The 17,191-nt window shown below is 34.5% G+C and overlaps 1 protein-coding gene across 3 annotated transcripts; it reads right to left on the bottom strand.

The window, feature by feature from the left end:
- Nucleotides 1-212: 212 nt before the first annotated feature.
- LOC148280180 (myotubularin-related protein 9) lies at nucleotides 213-17,186 on the bottom strand. 3 transcript variants are annotated; one of them, XM_088228810.1, is made up of 10 exons: nucleotides 16,861-17,186; nucleotides 14,815-15,071; nucleotides 11,336-11,534; nucleotides 10,719-10,875; nucleotides 9,083-9,193; nucleotides 7,958-8,079; nucleotides 4,779-4,885; nucleotides 3,796-4,082; nucleotides 2,454-2,636; nucleotides 213-1,264 (listed from the first exon to the last, which is right to left on the bottom strand). In XM_088228810.1, exons 1-10 carry the CDS (start codon nucleotides 17,005-17,007, stop codon nucleotides 1,020-1,022), a joined length of 1,815 nt encoding a protein of 604 aa, XP_088084936.1. In that variant the 5' UTR covers nucleotides 17,008-17,186; the 3' UTR covers nucleotides 213-1,019. The 3 variants fall into 3 exon arrangements, with proteins under 3 accessions (XP_088084936.1, XP_088084937.1, XP_088084938.1); XM_088228811.1 differs by having other exon boundaries at nucleotides 1,026-1,846; XM_088228812.1 differs by lacking the exon at nucleotides 213-1,264 and adding an exon at nucleotides 1,868-2,216.
- Between the last annotated feature and the right edge of the window lie 5 nt (nucleotides 17,187-17,191).

The raw sequence follows: 17,191 nt of genomic DNA, 5'->3' as shown, positions 1-17,191 counted from the left end.
CAGTAGGGCTCAGGGCCTATTGGGGCTGTCTCAGCTCCCCTCCCTTCCTGTACTTTTTCATTAACGCTAGACTCATGAACAAATTATGAATTTCACAGGAGAGCAAAAAGAAGAGTAAAAACTTTATATGTTGGACACTGGATTCATGCATTTAGTAAAATAGGTTTTCAATGAAAAAGTTCAGTGCTACAGGAAATCAGAAGATACAATTATTTTTTTGCGCTCGGTAAAAAAATTGAGTATTTAATTTTACAGTGAAGTTTCTCTAAAATGTATGAAAAAATTTACAAACAAAACTTCTTTAAATGTCTGTTTTTTTTCAAATAAAGAGAACAAAAGAACACAACAACAAAAAATTAGTAAATTTTTCATTGCATCTTCACCGTACACTGCGCCAATATGGCGAGTAGTTTTGGCAGCTTTATTCCTTTGATTGAATGCGAATAGAAGGAGGTGTCGAAAATGCTCACATTCGTCTACTTGACATTTCATTTTAAAGACTTGTAATCAAATAAAATAATATATTGTAGAGCAGAAAATTTTCTTCAGAATGACGTATAATCCTTTTTATTTTCTCAACTCCCTACCAATTCTTCAATATGAGATTTAATATTTTTTAATTAAGCTTAGTGCATGTTTAGACATGGTGGAGTTCTGCGTGTGATTTATGTATTTTTGGAAATACTATATATATACTACGGTGACGGTGAAGGTGGAGGTGTAATTCAGTATTTGCATGTTGGTGTAGTGAGTGTCCTGACGAAGAGACAGGTACGTCTCGAAACTGGTAGACTAAAAAAGTCGGTAAGTGGTTATATACTGAAATTTACTAACATTAGTTTTCCATTTTGTTTTACTTTCAGTAAAAAATAAAAAACGGACATAACTTATGTTAACACCTAATATTACGCAACTTAAGAAAAAAAAAAATGTAACATAGGAAATAATTCCTTGACATCTATCTATGAAAAAAATCCTGAAACAAAAAAACAGAACAATGAACACATCTTAAAGGTAGCTTATTCTTTCTCTCGGACTTCCAGATCTGGCGGCGAGATCGGCAGTTCCTCGGTGGAGGCGAGGGACAGTATTTCCGCATGCTCGGATCCCTCCAGCCGCTGAACTTCCTTCATCAGGTCGGAGAGCTGTTTTCTCAGCTTCACGGCCTTGCTGCGGAGCTCCTTGTCCTTTTCACGGATGCGGGAGATTTGATCCAGGGCATTCCGCTGCTCGGCAAAGTCAATCACCCAACGTAGATACAGTTCTGTGATGAGATGAAAGAGATATGTTTTTAACCCTATGAATGCTGGGTAGACCTGATAATTCTACTTAGGGACGAGCTGACTTCCAAATTGAATACAAATTGAAACAGAATTCACTAATGGGAATATATCGTTGTATAAATAAGCAACTCCTTACCGAGCATAATGAAGAATGCAATTCTGCATATGGATATACAAAATTCAAAAAGAAAAATAGGCAAATCTCGACTTTAGAGACTTTTTTTTTTATATTAAAAATATTTTTTATTGTACCAGAATAACATTACAAATAAAAAAAGATAAAATATTAATATTAATAAAATAAGATAAAGGTTTTAAAATGAGAAGAAAACGTATCAAGCCAGGAACCCTCGAGTAATGACTGGATGTTGTGGAAACACCAACAGCCGTGAGGTTGGCAGGTCTGAACTCCGCTTTGGCCCGCAACGCGTAGTCCGCTGCAACGTGAGCCCGGACGAGATATTAAACGCCATGCATCGGAAGAACTCTTTAAACATTTCATCTTGGCATTTCGTGTCACCTGCCCACAGCTCTCCGCCAGTGCTCGCTATTGTAAATTCCTTCTGTACAAGATAATAGGATGTAACTCGTGTGTAACTACTTAATAAATAACTTCAATTGTAATCCATCTTTTTCATTTAACCTCAAATCAACTCACACGCACCCGTCCTATAATATTAAGAAGGTATAATACTCTCTAATTTCTCCCTAATAAATTAGTATTTTCCTCTCAAACATAGTTTCACTGATGTGAAAGATGTCGATCTTCAAACTGATCATGTTCAGCTGCCTGACTTCTCTTCCATCAACATGACCAGAGGCAGGTTGGTTTTGGAAGCCGGGAGGTAAAACAGTTTGTGCTGACGCTGTCTGAGATGTCCATCAGGAACATAAAAATTAATATTCTCCAAAATGACTGAATTCTTTATCAGCCTGAAAAAATTGTTAAACATTGACATACCAGACAAAATTAAAACAACATCTATAGAGAGGGTACGATAAACGAAAGAAGTTCGATTTCCAAGCAGAGGCCGGCTACGGCAAAGGCGCAGTCTCCGAACCAAATGTAGTGTCTCCGTGGATTATATTATCTTATTGATTTGATTCATCTAGGTAAATCATATTTTTTATTTAATATTTAAAATATGTAAGTAGAAATGAATGGCTAACCTTCCCACAAAGTGAGACTCATGGGGGCCACGGAGGGCCAGATGACGCCCTGGTTGGGCTCGTACAGAGGGCTCAACACTGCTCCGATAGCCCCTGGCGTGTTGAGGTGAGACCACAAGCTGGTGGTGTTCTTGTACAAACCCATTTCTTCACGCTGCTTCTCGCAGTCACCTAAGAAGGTCCCTGGAAATTGAAAACAAAGACATATCTAACATTAATAATTACGTCAATATATATAAATATTTTCCTTTATTAAAAAATATTTAATGTATTACCCAAACGTTGTAAAACCATAATCCGGATTCAATTGAATGAATTTGTAAAAAAATGGTTAGTGGGTTTGGGAAAAGAGAAGTCAGAAGATTTACTTAAACATATTGATATTTTTTTTTTAAGTTTCTATTTTGTAAACATACCTCGTTTAAAGTGACCATCATGCATAATAGTTTTTTTTTTTTTAATTTTCTTTAAAGTTTAACTATTTTCAATTGGCGCATAAATAAGATTGATGTCAAAATTATCGTAGATTAAATATAATTAATCACATTGCAAACTTCTTAAAATGAACACATACAATATACTAAATGTTATTAATATTGACACCAATTAAACCAACATGCAAAACCCACTATACACCTTCACCATAGTTGTTGCACAAAAATATGCATAATACAATCTAGGTTTTGCATTTTGGTTTGCATGTTGGTTTAATTGGTGTCCTGACGAAAAGATGGGTACGTCTCAAAACCGGTAGACATAGTAAAGTCGCTAAGTGGTTATATACAAATATTTAATAACATTTAGTAAAAATTTTGACCACAAAGTTAATGCTTTAAGTATTAATAATACATATCTACAATATATTTCGATATTCAATATAAAGTCGATATTGTCGATCGATAGTGAGGTTTTTCTGCGGTAAATCACGATTTTTTTATTTTTTTGCACCACAACAAAAGGGCCACAGGCCAGGAGGCCCAATTACAGTGGTGAATTACAGCACAGAACATCCAGACTTGAGAAAAATCAAATTATTTTTTTGTTTCCTCACCAGGAATCGAACCCGGAACCTTCCATGTGTGAGTCAAGCATGATGACCACTATACCACAAAAGACCGCCATTGCGGCGAATACGACAATAAAGTATGGCATTTGTTTCTGTTTCTGTTAGCTGTCAATATTTACGAATTTCATGAGCATGTAAATGTCAAAAGTATCTTCTCAAATTGCCTGTAGAATGGTTAGGTTAGGTTGAAAAAATCGTGATATGAAAGGTTGAGAGATCAGATTAAGTGGGGATCAATAAATCGAGAGATCAGAGGTCAGGTCGAGAGGATCTCACCAAACTGACTGCAGTAGGAGTGCTCAAACAGCGATATGAGCAAGTCCTGTGTAAACTCGAAGCTGCACGGGAACTGGTCCTGCAACTGGTGCACGCAGTCCAGCAGCAGCAGCAGGGCGGGGCTGGCGCCGGGCGGGGGCGCGGGCGGCGCGGGGGAGAAGGACGCCTTGCGCAGTCCCACCCCCACCCCGGAGGGCGGAGGGGCGCTCGAGTAGCACGAGCGGATGTGCCGCACAGAGAACGGGTGGCCCGCCTGGAGCCACTCGCGCTCGATGAGAGCCTGCAGCCTGCAGAAAAATATTTAGTTAGTAAGCATTAAAACTGTTCCACACTTTTATGATAACTGTTTAAACTATCTTCTTTCCATATTATGTTTACTTTAAATAATATATCTATCTACTTTAAATAATATAAATAATATATCTATTGCCAAATTTTTTAACTTTCTGAGTCGTAATTTATTGATGTAAAGACTTTATTTTTCCTAAACATGCGTCAACTGCATGTCACAATTTAGTAAAATGTCAAAATTAGACACTTAAACAAAATGGCCAATTACGCTGCACCTACTTTGAATTTAATTTGAGACAATAATTTACACATTTTTTTATTTACTTCGATTTTATTCTCCATTCACACGGCGGTGCGCGGCTCGGTGTCTTTTGACAGATCAAATGAGTTTTGAAAGGTTTTCAATGTAAAACGTTAATTAGGGGGGAATATTTGAATGAGAATGTATGGAAAAAAAATGGGACCTAAACATTTCAGCGTAAAAAGCGGAAAAACTTAAAAAAGGAAAAAAAGAGGAAAAAGTTAAAAGGAGAAAAAAATTAGGAACGTAAAATTGAGCTGAGAAACAAGTCACTGTCGCGCTTGGTTTCCTAATATCAGTGCAGAAGTGCAATGAGCTGGCCAAGTAAAAATATCCAAATAAAAAGAGTTCGACAAATGCATTGTATAAAATTTATCATTCTGTAAATTACCCTCTGACGGTTCGACAGTCCGGGTTGATAATAATCTGCACAAGAGAACACACAACAAGAGTAGCGTCCATCCCTTTAGACCCGTGGACCAAAACAGGACTGGCCTCCTGAAAATAAAATTAGTAGATTAATATTAAAATGTATGTGACGCTCCAGCCACTGTCATTTTTTAGATTTTTAGTTAATATTTTGAAGGGCAAGATTGAGGATCACCGAGGGGCTGGAAGAAGACAGACGTTCTGGCTGCGTAATATACGAGACTGGACTGGCTTCAGGACTGTGGAGCAGATTTGCCGGGCAGCACAGGACAGAGAGACTTTTACCAGAGTGATTGCCAACGTTGGGGATACCTGACAGGGCACTAAGAGAAGAAATTCATATTTATTTATAAATGCCCAGAGGGCTATTGCAATATTTAATCAAAAAGTACATAAAGTATTATAGCAATTGACATAAAACAGAATCATAGTTATTTCACTGAGATGTTAATAATTATTTTTTAAAAAGAAAAAGGAAATACCTAATAGTCACCCATATGGAGAAAAACCATTCTATGATTATTTACTACGAACTTAGATAGAGATTACAGTAATACAACGGGTCATAGGTACTTGCTTTGAGAATTGCAAGCGCAAACTGAAACCGTCCATTGCATATTTGTTGTTAAACTAAAAATCGAACTAAAACCAAACCAAAAATTTGGAACGCTTTTGTTCTATGCAATGGCTAGAGAATTATTACTCTGAGGCTATAAGTGATGTCCCATCTATGTTGCAATCTATTTTATTTCGTGTTTCTAATGAGGAACATCAGCCCTACAGGAAATTGGATACAATTTTTTTTTCTTGTGTGCGGTAAAAATTAGAGCATTAAATTGTACGGCAAAGTTTCTTAAAAATGTACAAAATAAATAATCAAGAATAATTTAATGAAAACACACTACTTTGATTGACGTCACTGGTTCATATGAACCAGCCAATGATGTGAGAGCTGTGAAGGATATCCGGAACCAATGGGAAGAGTTAACAGAGAACAACCTCTGACATCACAAGCAGAGTTATTTCAGAAATACAAAACTTTAAAAAATCAAAGCGCCGATAATACGATATGTAAATTTAAAAAATTTTTTTTTGGCTTAGTTTAAAAGTCTTTTAACAAATAAAAAAAAGACACTGCACTTTCTCATTGTGTCACCAGAAGTCAAAATCCATTTATTAAATCTTCTAAGAGAAACTTTTGTTTTAATGCCCCAATGTCCAGAATATGCTGGTAAGTCAATTTATCACACAACTAAGAATTCTTTAGGATAGATCATCCAGCTTTTTGTAGATATCTTTGCCACTAAAAGAGTGTGAAATGAAAATGGATTGGCATGGTTTAGCTTGAAGTTCTATATGTTTATTTTATAAATATACTGTGTACTACTGATGAATATATTGTATAATGTTTCCCTCGGCACATTATTCTGGAACATTATTCTGTGTAAAAAAAGAATACAATCATTGTAAAAGTATAAATAAATAAATACCACTATTTCTTTGCCCTTACTTTTCTTTGCTACACAGTTTTATGTTCTATTTGTTCAGTTTCTTGTGCATATGTTTCTTCATATAACTGTTCTAACTGTCTTAGGCCGTATATTTAATAAATAAATATGTTGAATATTTGTAGCACTAACTTTGTGGTTCAGTGTTATATTTTTGAAAGATAAATAAAATAACTAGTTATTAAATAACCCTGAAGAGGGCAACGTGTCATTGCCGAAACTAGTCGGTTGTGCCAATAAATAAAGTGGTTCATAAAACAGTTATTTAATTTATCTATCAAATAAATAAATGTTAAATGTTATTTATTTTCATAACAAAAAATGATGCAGATTTATGTTTTGAAAATAACATAACCCAGATGCTCTCTGTTTTGCTGTAAACACGCTTGGAATCGAGACCTCATATTCTCACATCAGATATTTTCCTGTAGGGCACTTATGGCTGAAAGAAAATTACTGTAAACGTGAGATTGAGGGTAGTTTTAATAGAAAATATCACACAGGGCAAGATCGGGTGATCTTGGGAGTCAGTTTATGTCACCAAAGCGGCTTATTAATTTTCCAAAAAAAATGCTCCTCACCTTAGACATTAATGCTCTAGCGGTGTACACTTTGACTCTATCCCGCTGAAAATGGGTTACATTATTGAAGTCATAATGTTGCTATACCTCCGGTATGATTCACAATTACAAAAAAAGGCCCAATTACTCGTCAGCCGGAAATGGCACACCAAATAGCAGTCTACGGGCTATTAAATGGCTTTTGATGGACTTCTTGTTTTGACGTTTTTTTCGCTCAAAAAGTGTATATTATGTTTTTTGGTGTACTTTGCAATGTGAAAATGAGCCTACTCGCTAAAAAAAAATGTTCAAAAGTGTCAGGGTAGAAATTCTTTTCAAAATCACTCTCGCATAGATTTTCCATAGTATGTGCTCATTTTCTTTAAACCGCTGGATGATTTGTAGTTAGTAGGGATGAAATTTCTATTGTTGATGTGGGTGAGATTTATCTGAATTATTTCATCTGAAAAATACTCTTCAATTGTTATTTCGTTGATCAAACCAACCGTTTCAAGAAGTACAACAATTATTTATTTATTAACGGACATTGTCCATGTATACAATTTATAAGGTTTAAATATTACAATAAAAGAATAGTTTAAAACATTTTTAAAAAAAGAAAAGAAGCATTGACAAACATAAGAGACATCGAGATAAGATCTGGACTATTTATTTAGTGCTCGTTTAAATCGTTGTAAACTTAAACCAAAAAAGTCCAGATCTTGTCTTGAGTTAACAATACGACAAAGGCGGGTCATTGGAGAATTTAGGTCATAGTTTGTTCTATGCTGATCGATGAACAGAATTCAAGCGTTTTAAGCCATTGCCTGCCAGGTAAAGATATTCTGAGGAATCTTGCTGACATCAATAATGATTTCAGCTTATTAAAAAAAAAACAACAGATGGAAAAATTTATTGAAGAAATGTATAATATTCATGTTTTTTTAAAAATAAATATTTTACATTGATATTGTCTACTTAACTTACCGATCTTACTCTTCCCTTATCCACGGTGATAGTTTTAATATTAAGAGCAAATGGATGACGAAAGAATGGTTAAGTAAAGGACTCACGTGTTCCAAGCACTGGGCAACTGTGCAGGCAGTATTCAGGGCATTGAGAACATGGCTCAGCCAACCGCAACTGTCTAACTTAGAGAGCCACTTGTCACACGATACATCCTTGTCATTACAGACTGAAAAAGACAAAAGCAAATTCTAATTCTGAATTCTAAAGGTCAGTGCTAAATAATTTCCTGGCATCACTGAGTCATGTATAGATCTATTGCGAAAGGTCCTCGAAAGTTAATCCTTTCCAACAAGGATATAGCTGTCAAAATCATGTACAGTACCCGGCATTATATATCGTACATTGGCACTTAGAAAGAGTCTGTCGGCCATTTTGGCAAACTTGACATTGTAGAGTGTTGTCTCTGTTACACTATTATGGTACCAATCAGAGCAAGGCTGTTATAGTTTTCATACTTATAAGTCCAAAATCGAAGGTTAGGGTAAAATGAAGTCGAGTAGAAAGCCGGGTCGGGGAGTAGAGAGTAGAGATGAGCAAATGTCAAATGTTAGAGAAGAAGTGACCGTTTGTTTTTGTTAGATTTACAAATTAATATGGTATCTTTAGATTTACAAATTGTTAGGAACAAAAAGAAACCTAATTAGAAAGTAATAATGGAGAGTTACGGAAAATACCTCACAATTAAAAGAGGTGGGTACATTAATATTTAATCAATTTTGGAAATCCCAAATAAGCAGTTATTTTTAAAAAATCACCATTAAAGCAATTAAAATAAATTCAGAAATTATTAGATTAGGTACAATATTTTATGTGTAAATGTGAAAAATCGTCTGGGTCTTAGTCACGACTCATGAGTTGAAATTGAATTCATTTGAATTACTGTAATGGGTATTTTTTTTTAATAATTGCTTTTTTGGGATTTCCAAAATTGATTGAATATTAATGTACCCACCTCTTTTAACTGTGAGGTGTTTTCCGTAACTCTCCATTATTACCTTCTAATTAGGTTTTTTTTGTTCCTAACAATTTGTAAATCTAAAAATACCGTATTAATTTGTAAATTGAACAAAGTCAAACGAAAATAAACGATCAATTCTTCTCTAACAAAAGTGTATTCTTCATCCGCCTGGACACGGAAATATATATACTAAAAATGAAAGAATAATTACCATCGACTAATTTACTGAAGGATTCCAGAAGTTGTAAGTTGGATACCTTATCCATTGGTCTGTTTACTTTCCTCCACTGTGGGTAGTTGGAATCCGATTCTGTTCCTCCTCCTAAAGGTAATATCGAACATTAAACATGTTATGGATAATCTTAACTTTAAGTGTGAATATTGTGCATAATACATATAACCGTTTGTCATACAAATTTGTTAAATAAAGTCAATTACACAAACACTTCTTAAAACTCTTTTAATCCATCTGGACCAATCATTATCCTCAATGTTTTCATAAATGTTTTAATGTTTTTTTGTGCCTATATTGTTTGCACCTTTGAGAATATCAATGGGATTCCATGAAAGTTTTCAGTGATATTTTGTAAAACCGCTAATCTAGATAAATTCACCAAAACTCAATTAACCGAAATAAAAATATAATGAATTTAGCTGTACATAAGAAATAGGTACTACTGCCATTACAACAATAACCAATGAACCAAAAACTAATAAAATATTTAAAATTCAATTTATTTATACTAACTTTTGCAAAATATATAATGTGCCAAAGTGTACATCATAATATGTATGTAAGATTTATAAACTTAATGTGTATCTTATATTTTATTACTTTTTAATTATGTTATACAATTTGTACAAATTGGCTACAGCCGGTAATAAATAAATAAATAGTAAAAATGACTATTGTTGTTACAAAATTGCTTGGAATTTTTCGTACATTCTGGTATTAAAAAAGTGTAAAAGGAATGGAAATTTAAATGTTATTAAAGTACCTAGTTAATATTTATTCATTCAAATATATGTATTACATTCATAAAAACCTTACATACTGTTTTTGAACAAAGTTGACCAAATATTTAAAATTGTTGACGTTTTTAATAAAGATTGATTAGTTTAAAGTTTAATGTGAAGTTAGATTTTAAAGGCACAAAAACAGTTACTATAACAATGAGGAAGTTCTGTGGTTTTTAAAAAAATAAATATTTGTTAATAGACTATTAAACTATTATTTATTAATTTTTATATGTCGTTTTATCAGCGCTACGATTTTTTAAAGTTTTGTATTTCTAAAATAACTCCACGTGTGACGTCAGAGGTTCTTTTCCGGTGATTCTCGATCAGTTCTTCCCATTGGTCCATCCACGGTAAGCAAACCGAAGTCTTCCATAACTCTCATATCATAGGTTGATTCATATGAACCAGTGACATCATTCAAAGTAGTTCGTTTTTATCAAAATGTTTTTTTTTTTGTACATTTTCAGGAAACTTTGCGATACAATTTAATGCTCTAATTTTTACCACGGGCAAGAAAAAAAATATTGTATCCAATTTCCCGTAGGGCTGAAGTTCCTCATTGCCACAAATATCGAATTAATCACATGTTTAATTAAGCATTCAAATTTATGTTTGAATTTTTGTATAATATTTTATTGATTTAGCTTTGAGATAAATTGATAGTTTTTTCTCTTTTAATATCTATGTCATCTTTTAGTTTCATGAAAAATTCAGCCAAGAACTGAACTCTTGTCACAGTTTATTTTTGAATGACAAAATGGTCTCTGAATCAATTACAACTCTAAATTTGTTTAATTATTAGTGAGAAATATTATTATTGTTGTTACCTTTGGTTTTATGCTGAGCTATCAACGCAGGTGACCTCAGATCGAATATAAACCCTCTTTTGTTTTGTCCTACGAATGCGTTCAGTAATCTCTCATCAGGTTTGCATCTCTTGTTCTGTGGGCCGATTAATGGCTGGGAACTCCTTAACAAAACAGCCTAAAATAAATAAATAGACTTCAAAATCGTCAATAGAGACCGACCAAACACACGAGATCTCTAGCATGTAATAACTAAGTAAAATCGAAGTCAATTTGTTTTTAATCAATTACGATTACCCTCTTTGTGCATACTACTCCAAACTAGGGGCCATAAAATTTAGATTAAACTTTTTCTTTTAAAATATTTGTATTTCAAAATATCTTGTCTTTTGCTTAATGTTACATGATATTACAGCACCATTTAAGGAGGGATATTTTAGCACAGCCTTGAAGAGGAAATGCGGTCTCGCTTTTCTTCATACAAACGTATTTCCGTATTTTCTCCCCGGGTAGCACTAGAGCAATTACTTAAGTTCCTTGAAAGCAGCCATCAAGTGGAAAACATACTGTTCTGGTTCTATATTCACTCACAGAACTGTATTCCTTACCCGGCCAGCCACAGAATGCATTATACTCACTCCATTTTCATGTTTATAAGACAGAACGGGGAACCTGCCCCCCTTGCGGAAGGCAGCGCTGGCCGCGATACTCTCGTCGTCTGCCGAGCGCGGGACGAGCAGGCATGCGGGGTACGTGGGACACAGGGCGTAGTCCCGGTTCACCCATGACAGGCGCCACTCTTCGCTGCTCAGCAACTTGCTGTACTCCGACTCTGGCCTGAGAAGTGGGAGACCGAGTTAGAGGGCAATATGTGGGGCTAGATCTAATATCCTGAATACGAGATCAGCATCGGCTTTCTGAATATTAACAAACAAAAATAGTGGTAGATTTCTTGTGCTGATGTGGGGGCTGTCATCTCACAGATCACATTTTAATTTTTTTTTTTCCCATAGTATAAATGCATGTACGAGGTGTGTTCAGAAAATAACAGATTTTTTTTTTTTTTTTAAATAAATTATTTATTCGTCTACATTAACGTTGTCACCTTCAAAATAGTCCCCATTAGATATTATGCACTTGTGCCAGCGCTTCTTCTAATCCTCGAAACACTTCTTAAACTCGATCTTAAGGATAGCCAGTAGCTCTTTCAGCGATGCGCTTTTAATGTCATATATGCTTGTAAAACGACGGCCCTTTCTCAATAAGGTTCTCTTTGTTTTTGGAAATAGGAAAGTCACACGGAGCCATGTCTATCGAATATGGAGGCTGAGGCATCGTTACAGTATTGTTTTTGGCCAAAAAATCACAAACTAGCAATGAAGTGTGAGCAGATGCATTATCATGAAGCAAAAGCCACAAATTGTTTTGCCACAAATCCGGGCGTTTTATTCCGATTGCTTCACGCAAACGGCGTTGAACTTGTAGGTAGTACTCCTTATTGATCGTTTGACCTTGTGGCGTGAATTCATGATGCACTATGCCATTAGTGGGCGGCGTCCGTGGTGTAGTGGTCAAGACGCTTGACTCACGCACGGAAGGTTCCGGGTTCGATTCCCGGTGAGAACACAAAAATTAAAAATGTGATTTTTCTCAAGCCTGGTTGTTCTATAATGTAATTCACCACTGTAATTGGGCATCTTGGCCTGTTGTGGTGCAAAAAAATAAATTTAATGAAAAAAAATGAAATTAAAATTGAAGAACACAGTAAGTTTTCATCGGTTGTTAATGTGCTTAGGCGTCCGGGCCATTCGTCATCTTCAACGTCTTCACGGCCATCCTGGAAACGCTTATACCACTCGTAAAATCTTATTTTACTCATAGAAGACTCTTTTTTGCTAACATTTCACACACTTTGTTTCACTTTATTTCATTTTTTACACAAAATTTGATACAAATTCTATGTTTTTTTTTTTTTAACAAACGAAAATCGCCGAGCTCATAAAAACACGTCTAACCTTGGCGGCTGCCACAGATAAAGTAAACAATGAATACAGCCGAAAATTTTAGCATACTTCAACACAACTGTGGGTGGCTTCAGCCAGACAACAGAATTTGATCCAGGATACGGCTCTACCCAATGTAGGGAGTACCGCTTTACCCACCGTTAAACTACTGGGAGTTTTACTCAATTCTGACCTATCTCTTGAGGCTCAAATTAGTAGAATGATAAGTTCATGCTTCTACCAGCTGAGACAAATTAAATGCATACGCAAAAATTTGCCGGTTGATGACACCCGTCAATCAATAAATGCGTTTGTAGTGTCTAGAGTCGATTATTGTAATGGTATCTATGCAGGTCTACCAATGAACAAAATGACTCGCCTACAATCTGTATTGAATGCCGCAGCGAGACTTATTTTCGGAATCTCTAAGTTCAGTCATATCACTCCACTACACTGGCTACGTTTTCCACAGAGGGTCGAATACAAACTCCGTTGGCTTATGCATAAGTCACTGCACAACTCTGCTCCGGAATATCTAAGGGAACTATGCATTCCAGATGAACTAGCTGACAGGCGTCTCACGCTTAGATCAGCTACGTCTACGGCGAGAGGAAAAGTTATTATACCTCTACGCAAACAGCGCACTAAATTTAGTGAACGCGCATTTGCGGTCGCAGGCCCTATGGTATGGAATGCTCTCCCAGCAGAGGTGCGAGGCTGTGAAAGTGAAGTGATGTTTCGGAAAAAACTTAAAACCCACTTGTTCTCTAAATCATTTGAATAAATCCGTAGCACGTGACAACAAAATAAATTGTTTTAATTAAATTACAAATTTAAAAGCTTCAATTAAATTAATATAACAATAGAATCACTATGTAAAGCGCCCTTGGGGTATTTTATTACGAAAATGGCGCTATATAAGTTATCCATAATAATAATTCAGGGGCATGTGTACCTACACAATAATAAAAAAAATTGACTATCTGACTCTCCAAACCTACGAAATTTAAAAATTCCCGTTATTTTCTGAACACACCTCGTATGCTACATTGGGAAACGTGGTTTTATTATTATTTGTATTTATTTATTTAGCTTGTAAATTTACAATGTTACATAAATTTACTTATTAGAATAACAATATATTAATAATAAAAATAAAATTTATCTATAATTCTACATAATGATTATTTGACCCCACTGTAGCAAAGCATTTTGATGGAAAAATGGAGAAGCTTCCAGTTTCCCTGAGACCTTCTGGCAACTCATTAAACATTTTCAAACCGTTACAGTAAAGGTTGTTTTGAGTTCCAGTCAGTATTAGCTCAGGAAGCTTGAAATCACCTCCACTTCTGGATCCATACTTGTGGAAATCCATATTATATTTGATACCCTTTAACAAAAAAACAGGAAACAGTTCGTTTTTCAACTTGTAAATACTACTGAACCAAATCCTTTTTCAATATACATGATGTTTAAATTCTCTAATGTGAATTTTGGTGAATTTTGGTGTATGGACCACATCTGAATACTACTTTCGTTGCTCTATTCTGTACTGCTAGATTTTTTTTCAGCTCCGTACTGTTTCCATGAAACAGGACTGTAGAACAATAGTTCAAGTGTGACATTACAATACCCTGCTAAGGCTAAAGGTCATATCTGCTGAATTGGAAATTTTACATTACATTACTGTTTTATGCTTTGTTATTACAATCCGATTTCTTCATTCGAGAATATCTCATATTAGAGAACCAGAAATGATATGTGAGGCTATCAAATACCTATTGCAAAAAAGAAAACGCAAAATGATTTTTTTCCAGTTGTCACTTTTTGGCTTAGCAGGGCAGAATAAATTGGAATACTAATTTACATGAACTAAAATTCTTCTTAAAAATTTAGATAGCATTATTTTATACTTTTATCAAATTTTCACTATGCTTCTGTATGATTTGGATTTTCAACTTGTGTTTTTAATACTGAAGACAAACCGCACCCGTAATTTCATAATTCTAAAATGTTTTCCATATATTTATGTAGGTAAAAAAAACACATTTTCAAAGATATCTTAATCACTTAATCAAAGCAAATATTCGCATTGAATAATGTGAATCTCTCACCTAAATATTTTATACCCGTCCTCTAATATGGTAAACATGGGCTTGTAGAAAAATGGATAGAGCAGTCGTGGGTCCGTGATACTGCACAGGCTCTCCAATGACTGTGCCACTTTGGTGAGGTCTGCCGTGGACGCAATATCCAGCTGGACTATCCTTAAATCTTTACACTTCAGGATGAGAGAGCCACCTTGAGCCAGCCCATTGGGACCAGGCTTGTTGTCCTTACGTTCTACTAGATCAATATTGTGATGAAGGATCTAGAAAGGAAAATCATCATTTTATGAACACACATTCCAAGTCTGCTCCCTAGTTTATAATTAAGAATTTATTTTAAACATTACATTGGTAATAACATTTATTTGCTACGGGAAAAAAGTTTATAATATTGTACATTGATTGTTTTTATTAATTTTCACTTTCAAATCAAATGACCAACTGTTTTTTTCCAAAAATAATATTTTTAACAAGATAATACCTACAATAATTATATATAATTCTTTTTCTTTTGATTTCAATGCTACTATTATTTTGTGTATTTGATTATGTATGAATCTAAATTTGATAACGTCTGGCACTCTAATCTGGATAATTGGAGTTTTACTGAATAACATTTTCTCTAAGCATATTTTAATGACAGTATTTTATCTCAGTGTCAATAAACACACATTTATTATGGACATATAAAATTATAAATTGGTTTCAGAATTTCTAGGGATACAAGTTAGGTAGATTTGTTGATAACAATTCAGTAATAGGTCATATGGAAATGTTATTTATTAATAAATCCACTTTAAAATTATCTAATTCAATTCACACCGGTTAATGCGTGGTAAAACTATACAATAGGTGCACAAATGTCAAATCTAGACTGAAACAAGCATCAGGCGGCCTCCGTAGTGTGGATAAGACACTTGATTCACGCACCGAAGGTTCTGGGTTTGATTCCCGGTGAAAACTCAAAATAGTGATTTTTATCCAGCCTCGGTGTTTTGTGATGTAATTCACCACTGTAATTAGGCCTCCTGGCCTGTTGTGATAAAAAAAAAACGAAATAAAGATTTAATATCGATGGCCGAATGCGTTAAGTACAAGATTGATCATTATATGTTCTGTTTGAATTGCAGTCAGTCTTGCTAACACATTTGTCAACAGTAAGCGAAATATCAATTGAAATATCTGTGCACCATAAAGAATTGTCTCGGGTGATATTTAAAATGTTTAGGCGATAGGCCATCGATATGCGATTATTTGGACATGTGGAGTAAACTGACAGCAAAATAAAAACACAGAAGACCGAGAAAGACGTGGCATTATAAATTCCACAAATAGGTATTTGAAAATGGGCATGTCAGAAGTCAGCATAATTGAGGTGTGTGCATGGAAAGATGCATGAATGTAGAAAAAGCGAGCTCTATGTGTAAAGATGGGTGCGACGTTCTATTATTTTTACCTACCAAGGGGAAACAGCGGGATCATCCGTTGTTGTTAAGAATTTATTTAACTTCATAAAAAAACTAATCTAATTTAAAATGGATAAGTACACAATTTTTAAACATGACAAATAAACAACATAAAACGTATGTTTATTTAAATACTTACCACTAATCTTACAGACAATCAGTGGAAATTTAAAATGTTAAGCATATAACCAATATGCAGTATGTAACATATGTTTGACAAATAAAGTACTTTTATTTATTAATTGTACACAATATCACATTTCAGTATATGCGTTTACAACAAATTAACAATATTATGAACAGGAATCAAAAGGGGGTGTTTTCATTTTATTGTTATGGTTTTATCAATGAATGAATAAATCAAGAGGACTAAGTGTATGTATACTATGAACATACAGGAATCAATTCGATAATTGTGCAAATGTGGCATCGTAATGAAAATGCAATGCTATTTAAACGATTAATAACAATGATTATTAATTATTGCTTTTAAAAAAATGTAGAAAGTATTTCGAAGACCAGATATTAAATGTCACAGTTAACAGCTTTTTTGTTTATTTATATTTATTCCGAAATTAATATTTACCATTAATTCCTGGACACCTTCTTGCCTTGAACTCAGGATCAGGTGATGTCCAGTAATACACAAAGTTCCGTTGACATCCTCATGATGAGGACTCTTTAGAGTAACACCGTCCAATTTCGGTATCCGTATTAACTCAGCGAATTCCATTACAAGTTTCCCGGCGTATTTTCCAAACAGACGACCGAGAAACAATAATATGAGCGATGGTAAATACCACAATACTAATGTCACTTCGCAGATGATCACTTTCGCAGATTATTTTTTTTATGTTACTCACACTTTTGCAATATTTTGCATCCACTGTCATTTTCAATACTTTTCCTAATGTTGC

Source organism: Micrasema longulum, unplaced genomic scaffold, assembly GCF_059751315.1.
Source record: "Micrasema longulum isolate JH-2025_06_02 unplaced genomic scaffold, ASM5975131v1 h1tg000609l, whole genome shotgun sequence".
NCBI lineage: Eukaryota > Metazoa > Arthropoda > Insecta > Trichoptera > Brachycentridae > Micrasema > Micrasema longulum.
This window is presented reverse-complemented; position numbering and strand designations above follow the sequence as displayed.

Coding starts and splice junctions, on each gene's coding strand:
- LOC148280180 (XM_088228810.1), bottom strand. CDS start 17,007: ATGGAATTCGCTGAGTTAATACGGATACCGAAATTGGACGGTGTTACT. Junction 11,535..14,814: donor GACGGGTATAAAATATTTAG/GTGAGAGATTCA, acceptor CCCACTTCTCAG/GCCAGAGTCGGAGTACAGCA. Junction 4,886..7,957: donor TTGCCCAGTGCTTGGAACAC/GTGAGTCCTTTA, acceptor TTTTATTTTCAG/GAGGCCAGTCCTGTTTTGGT.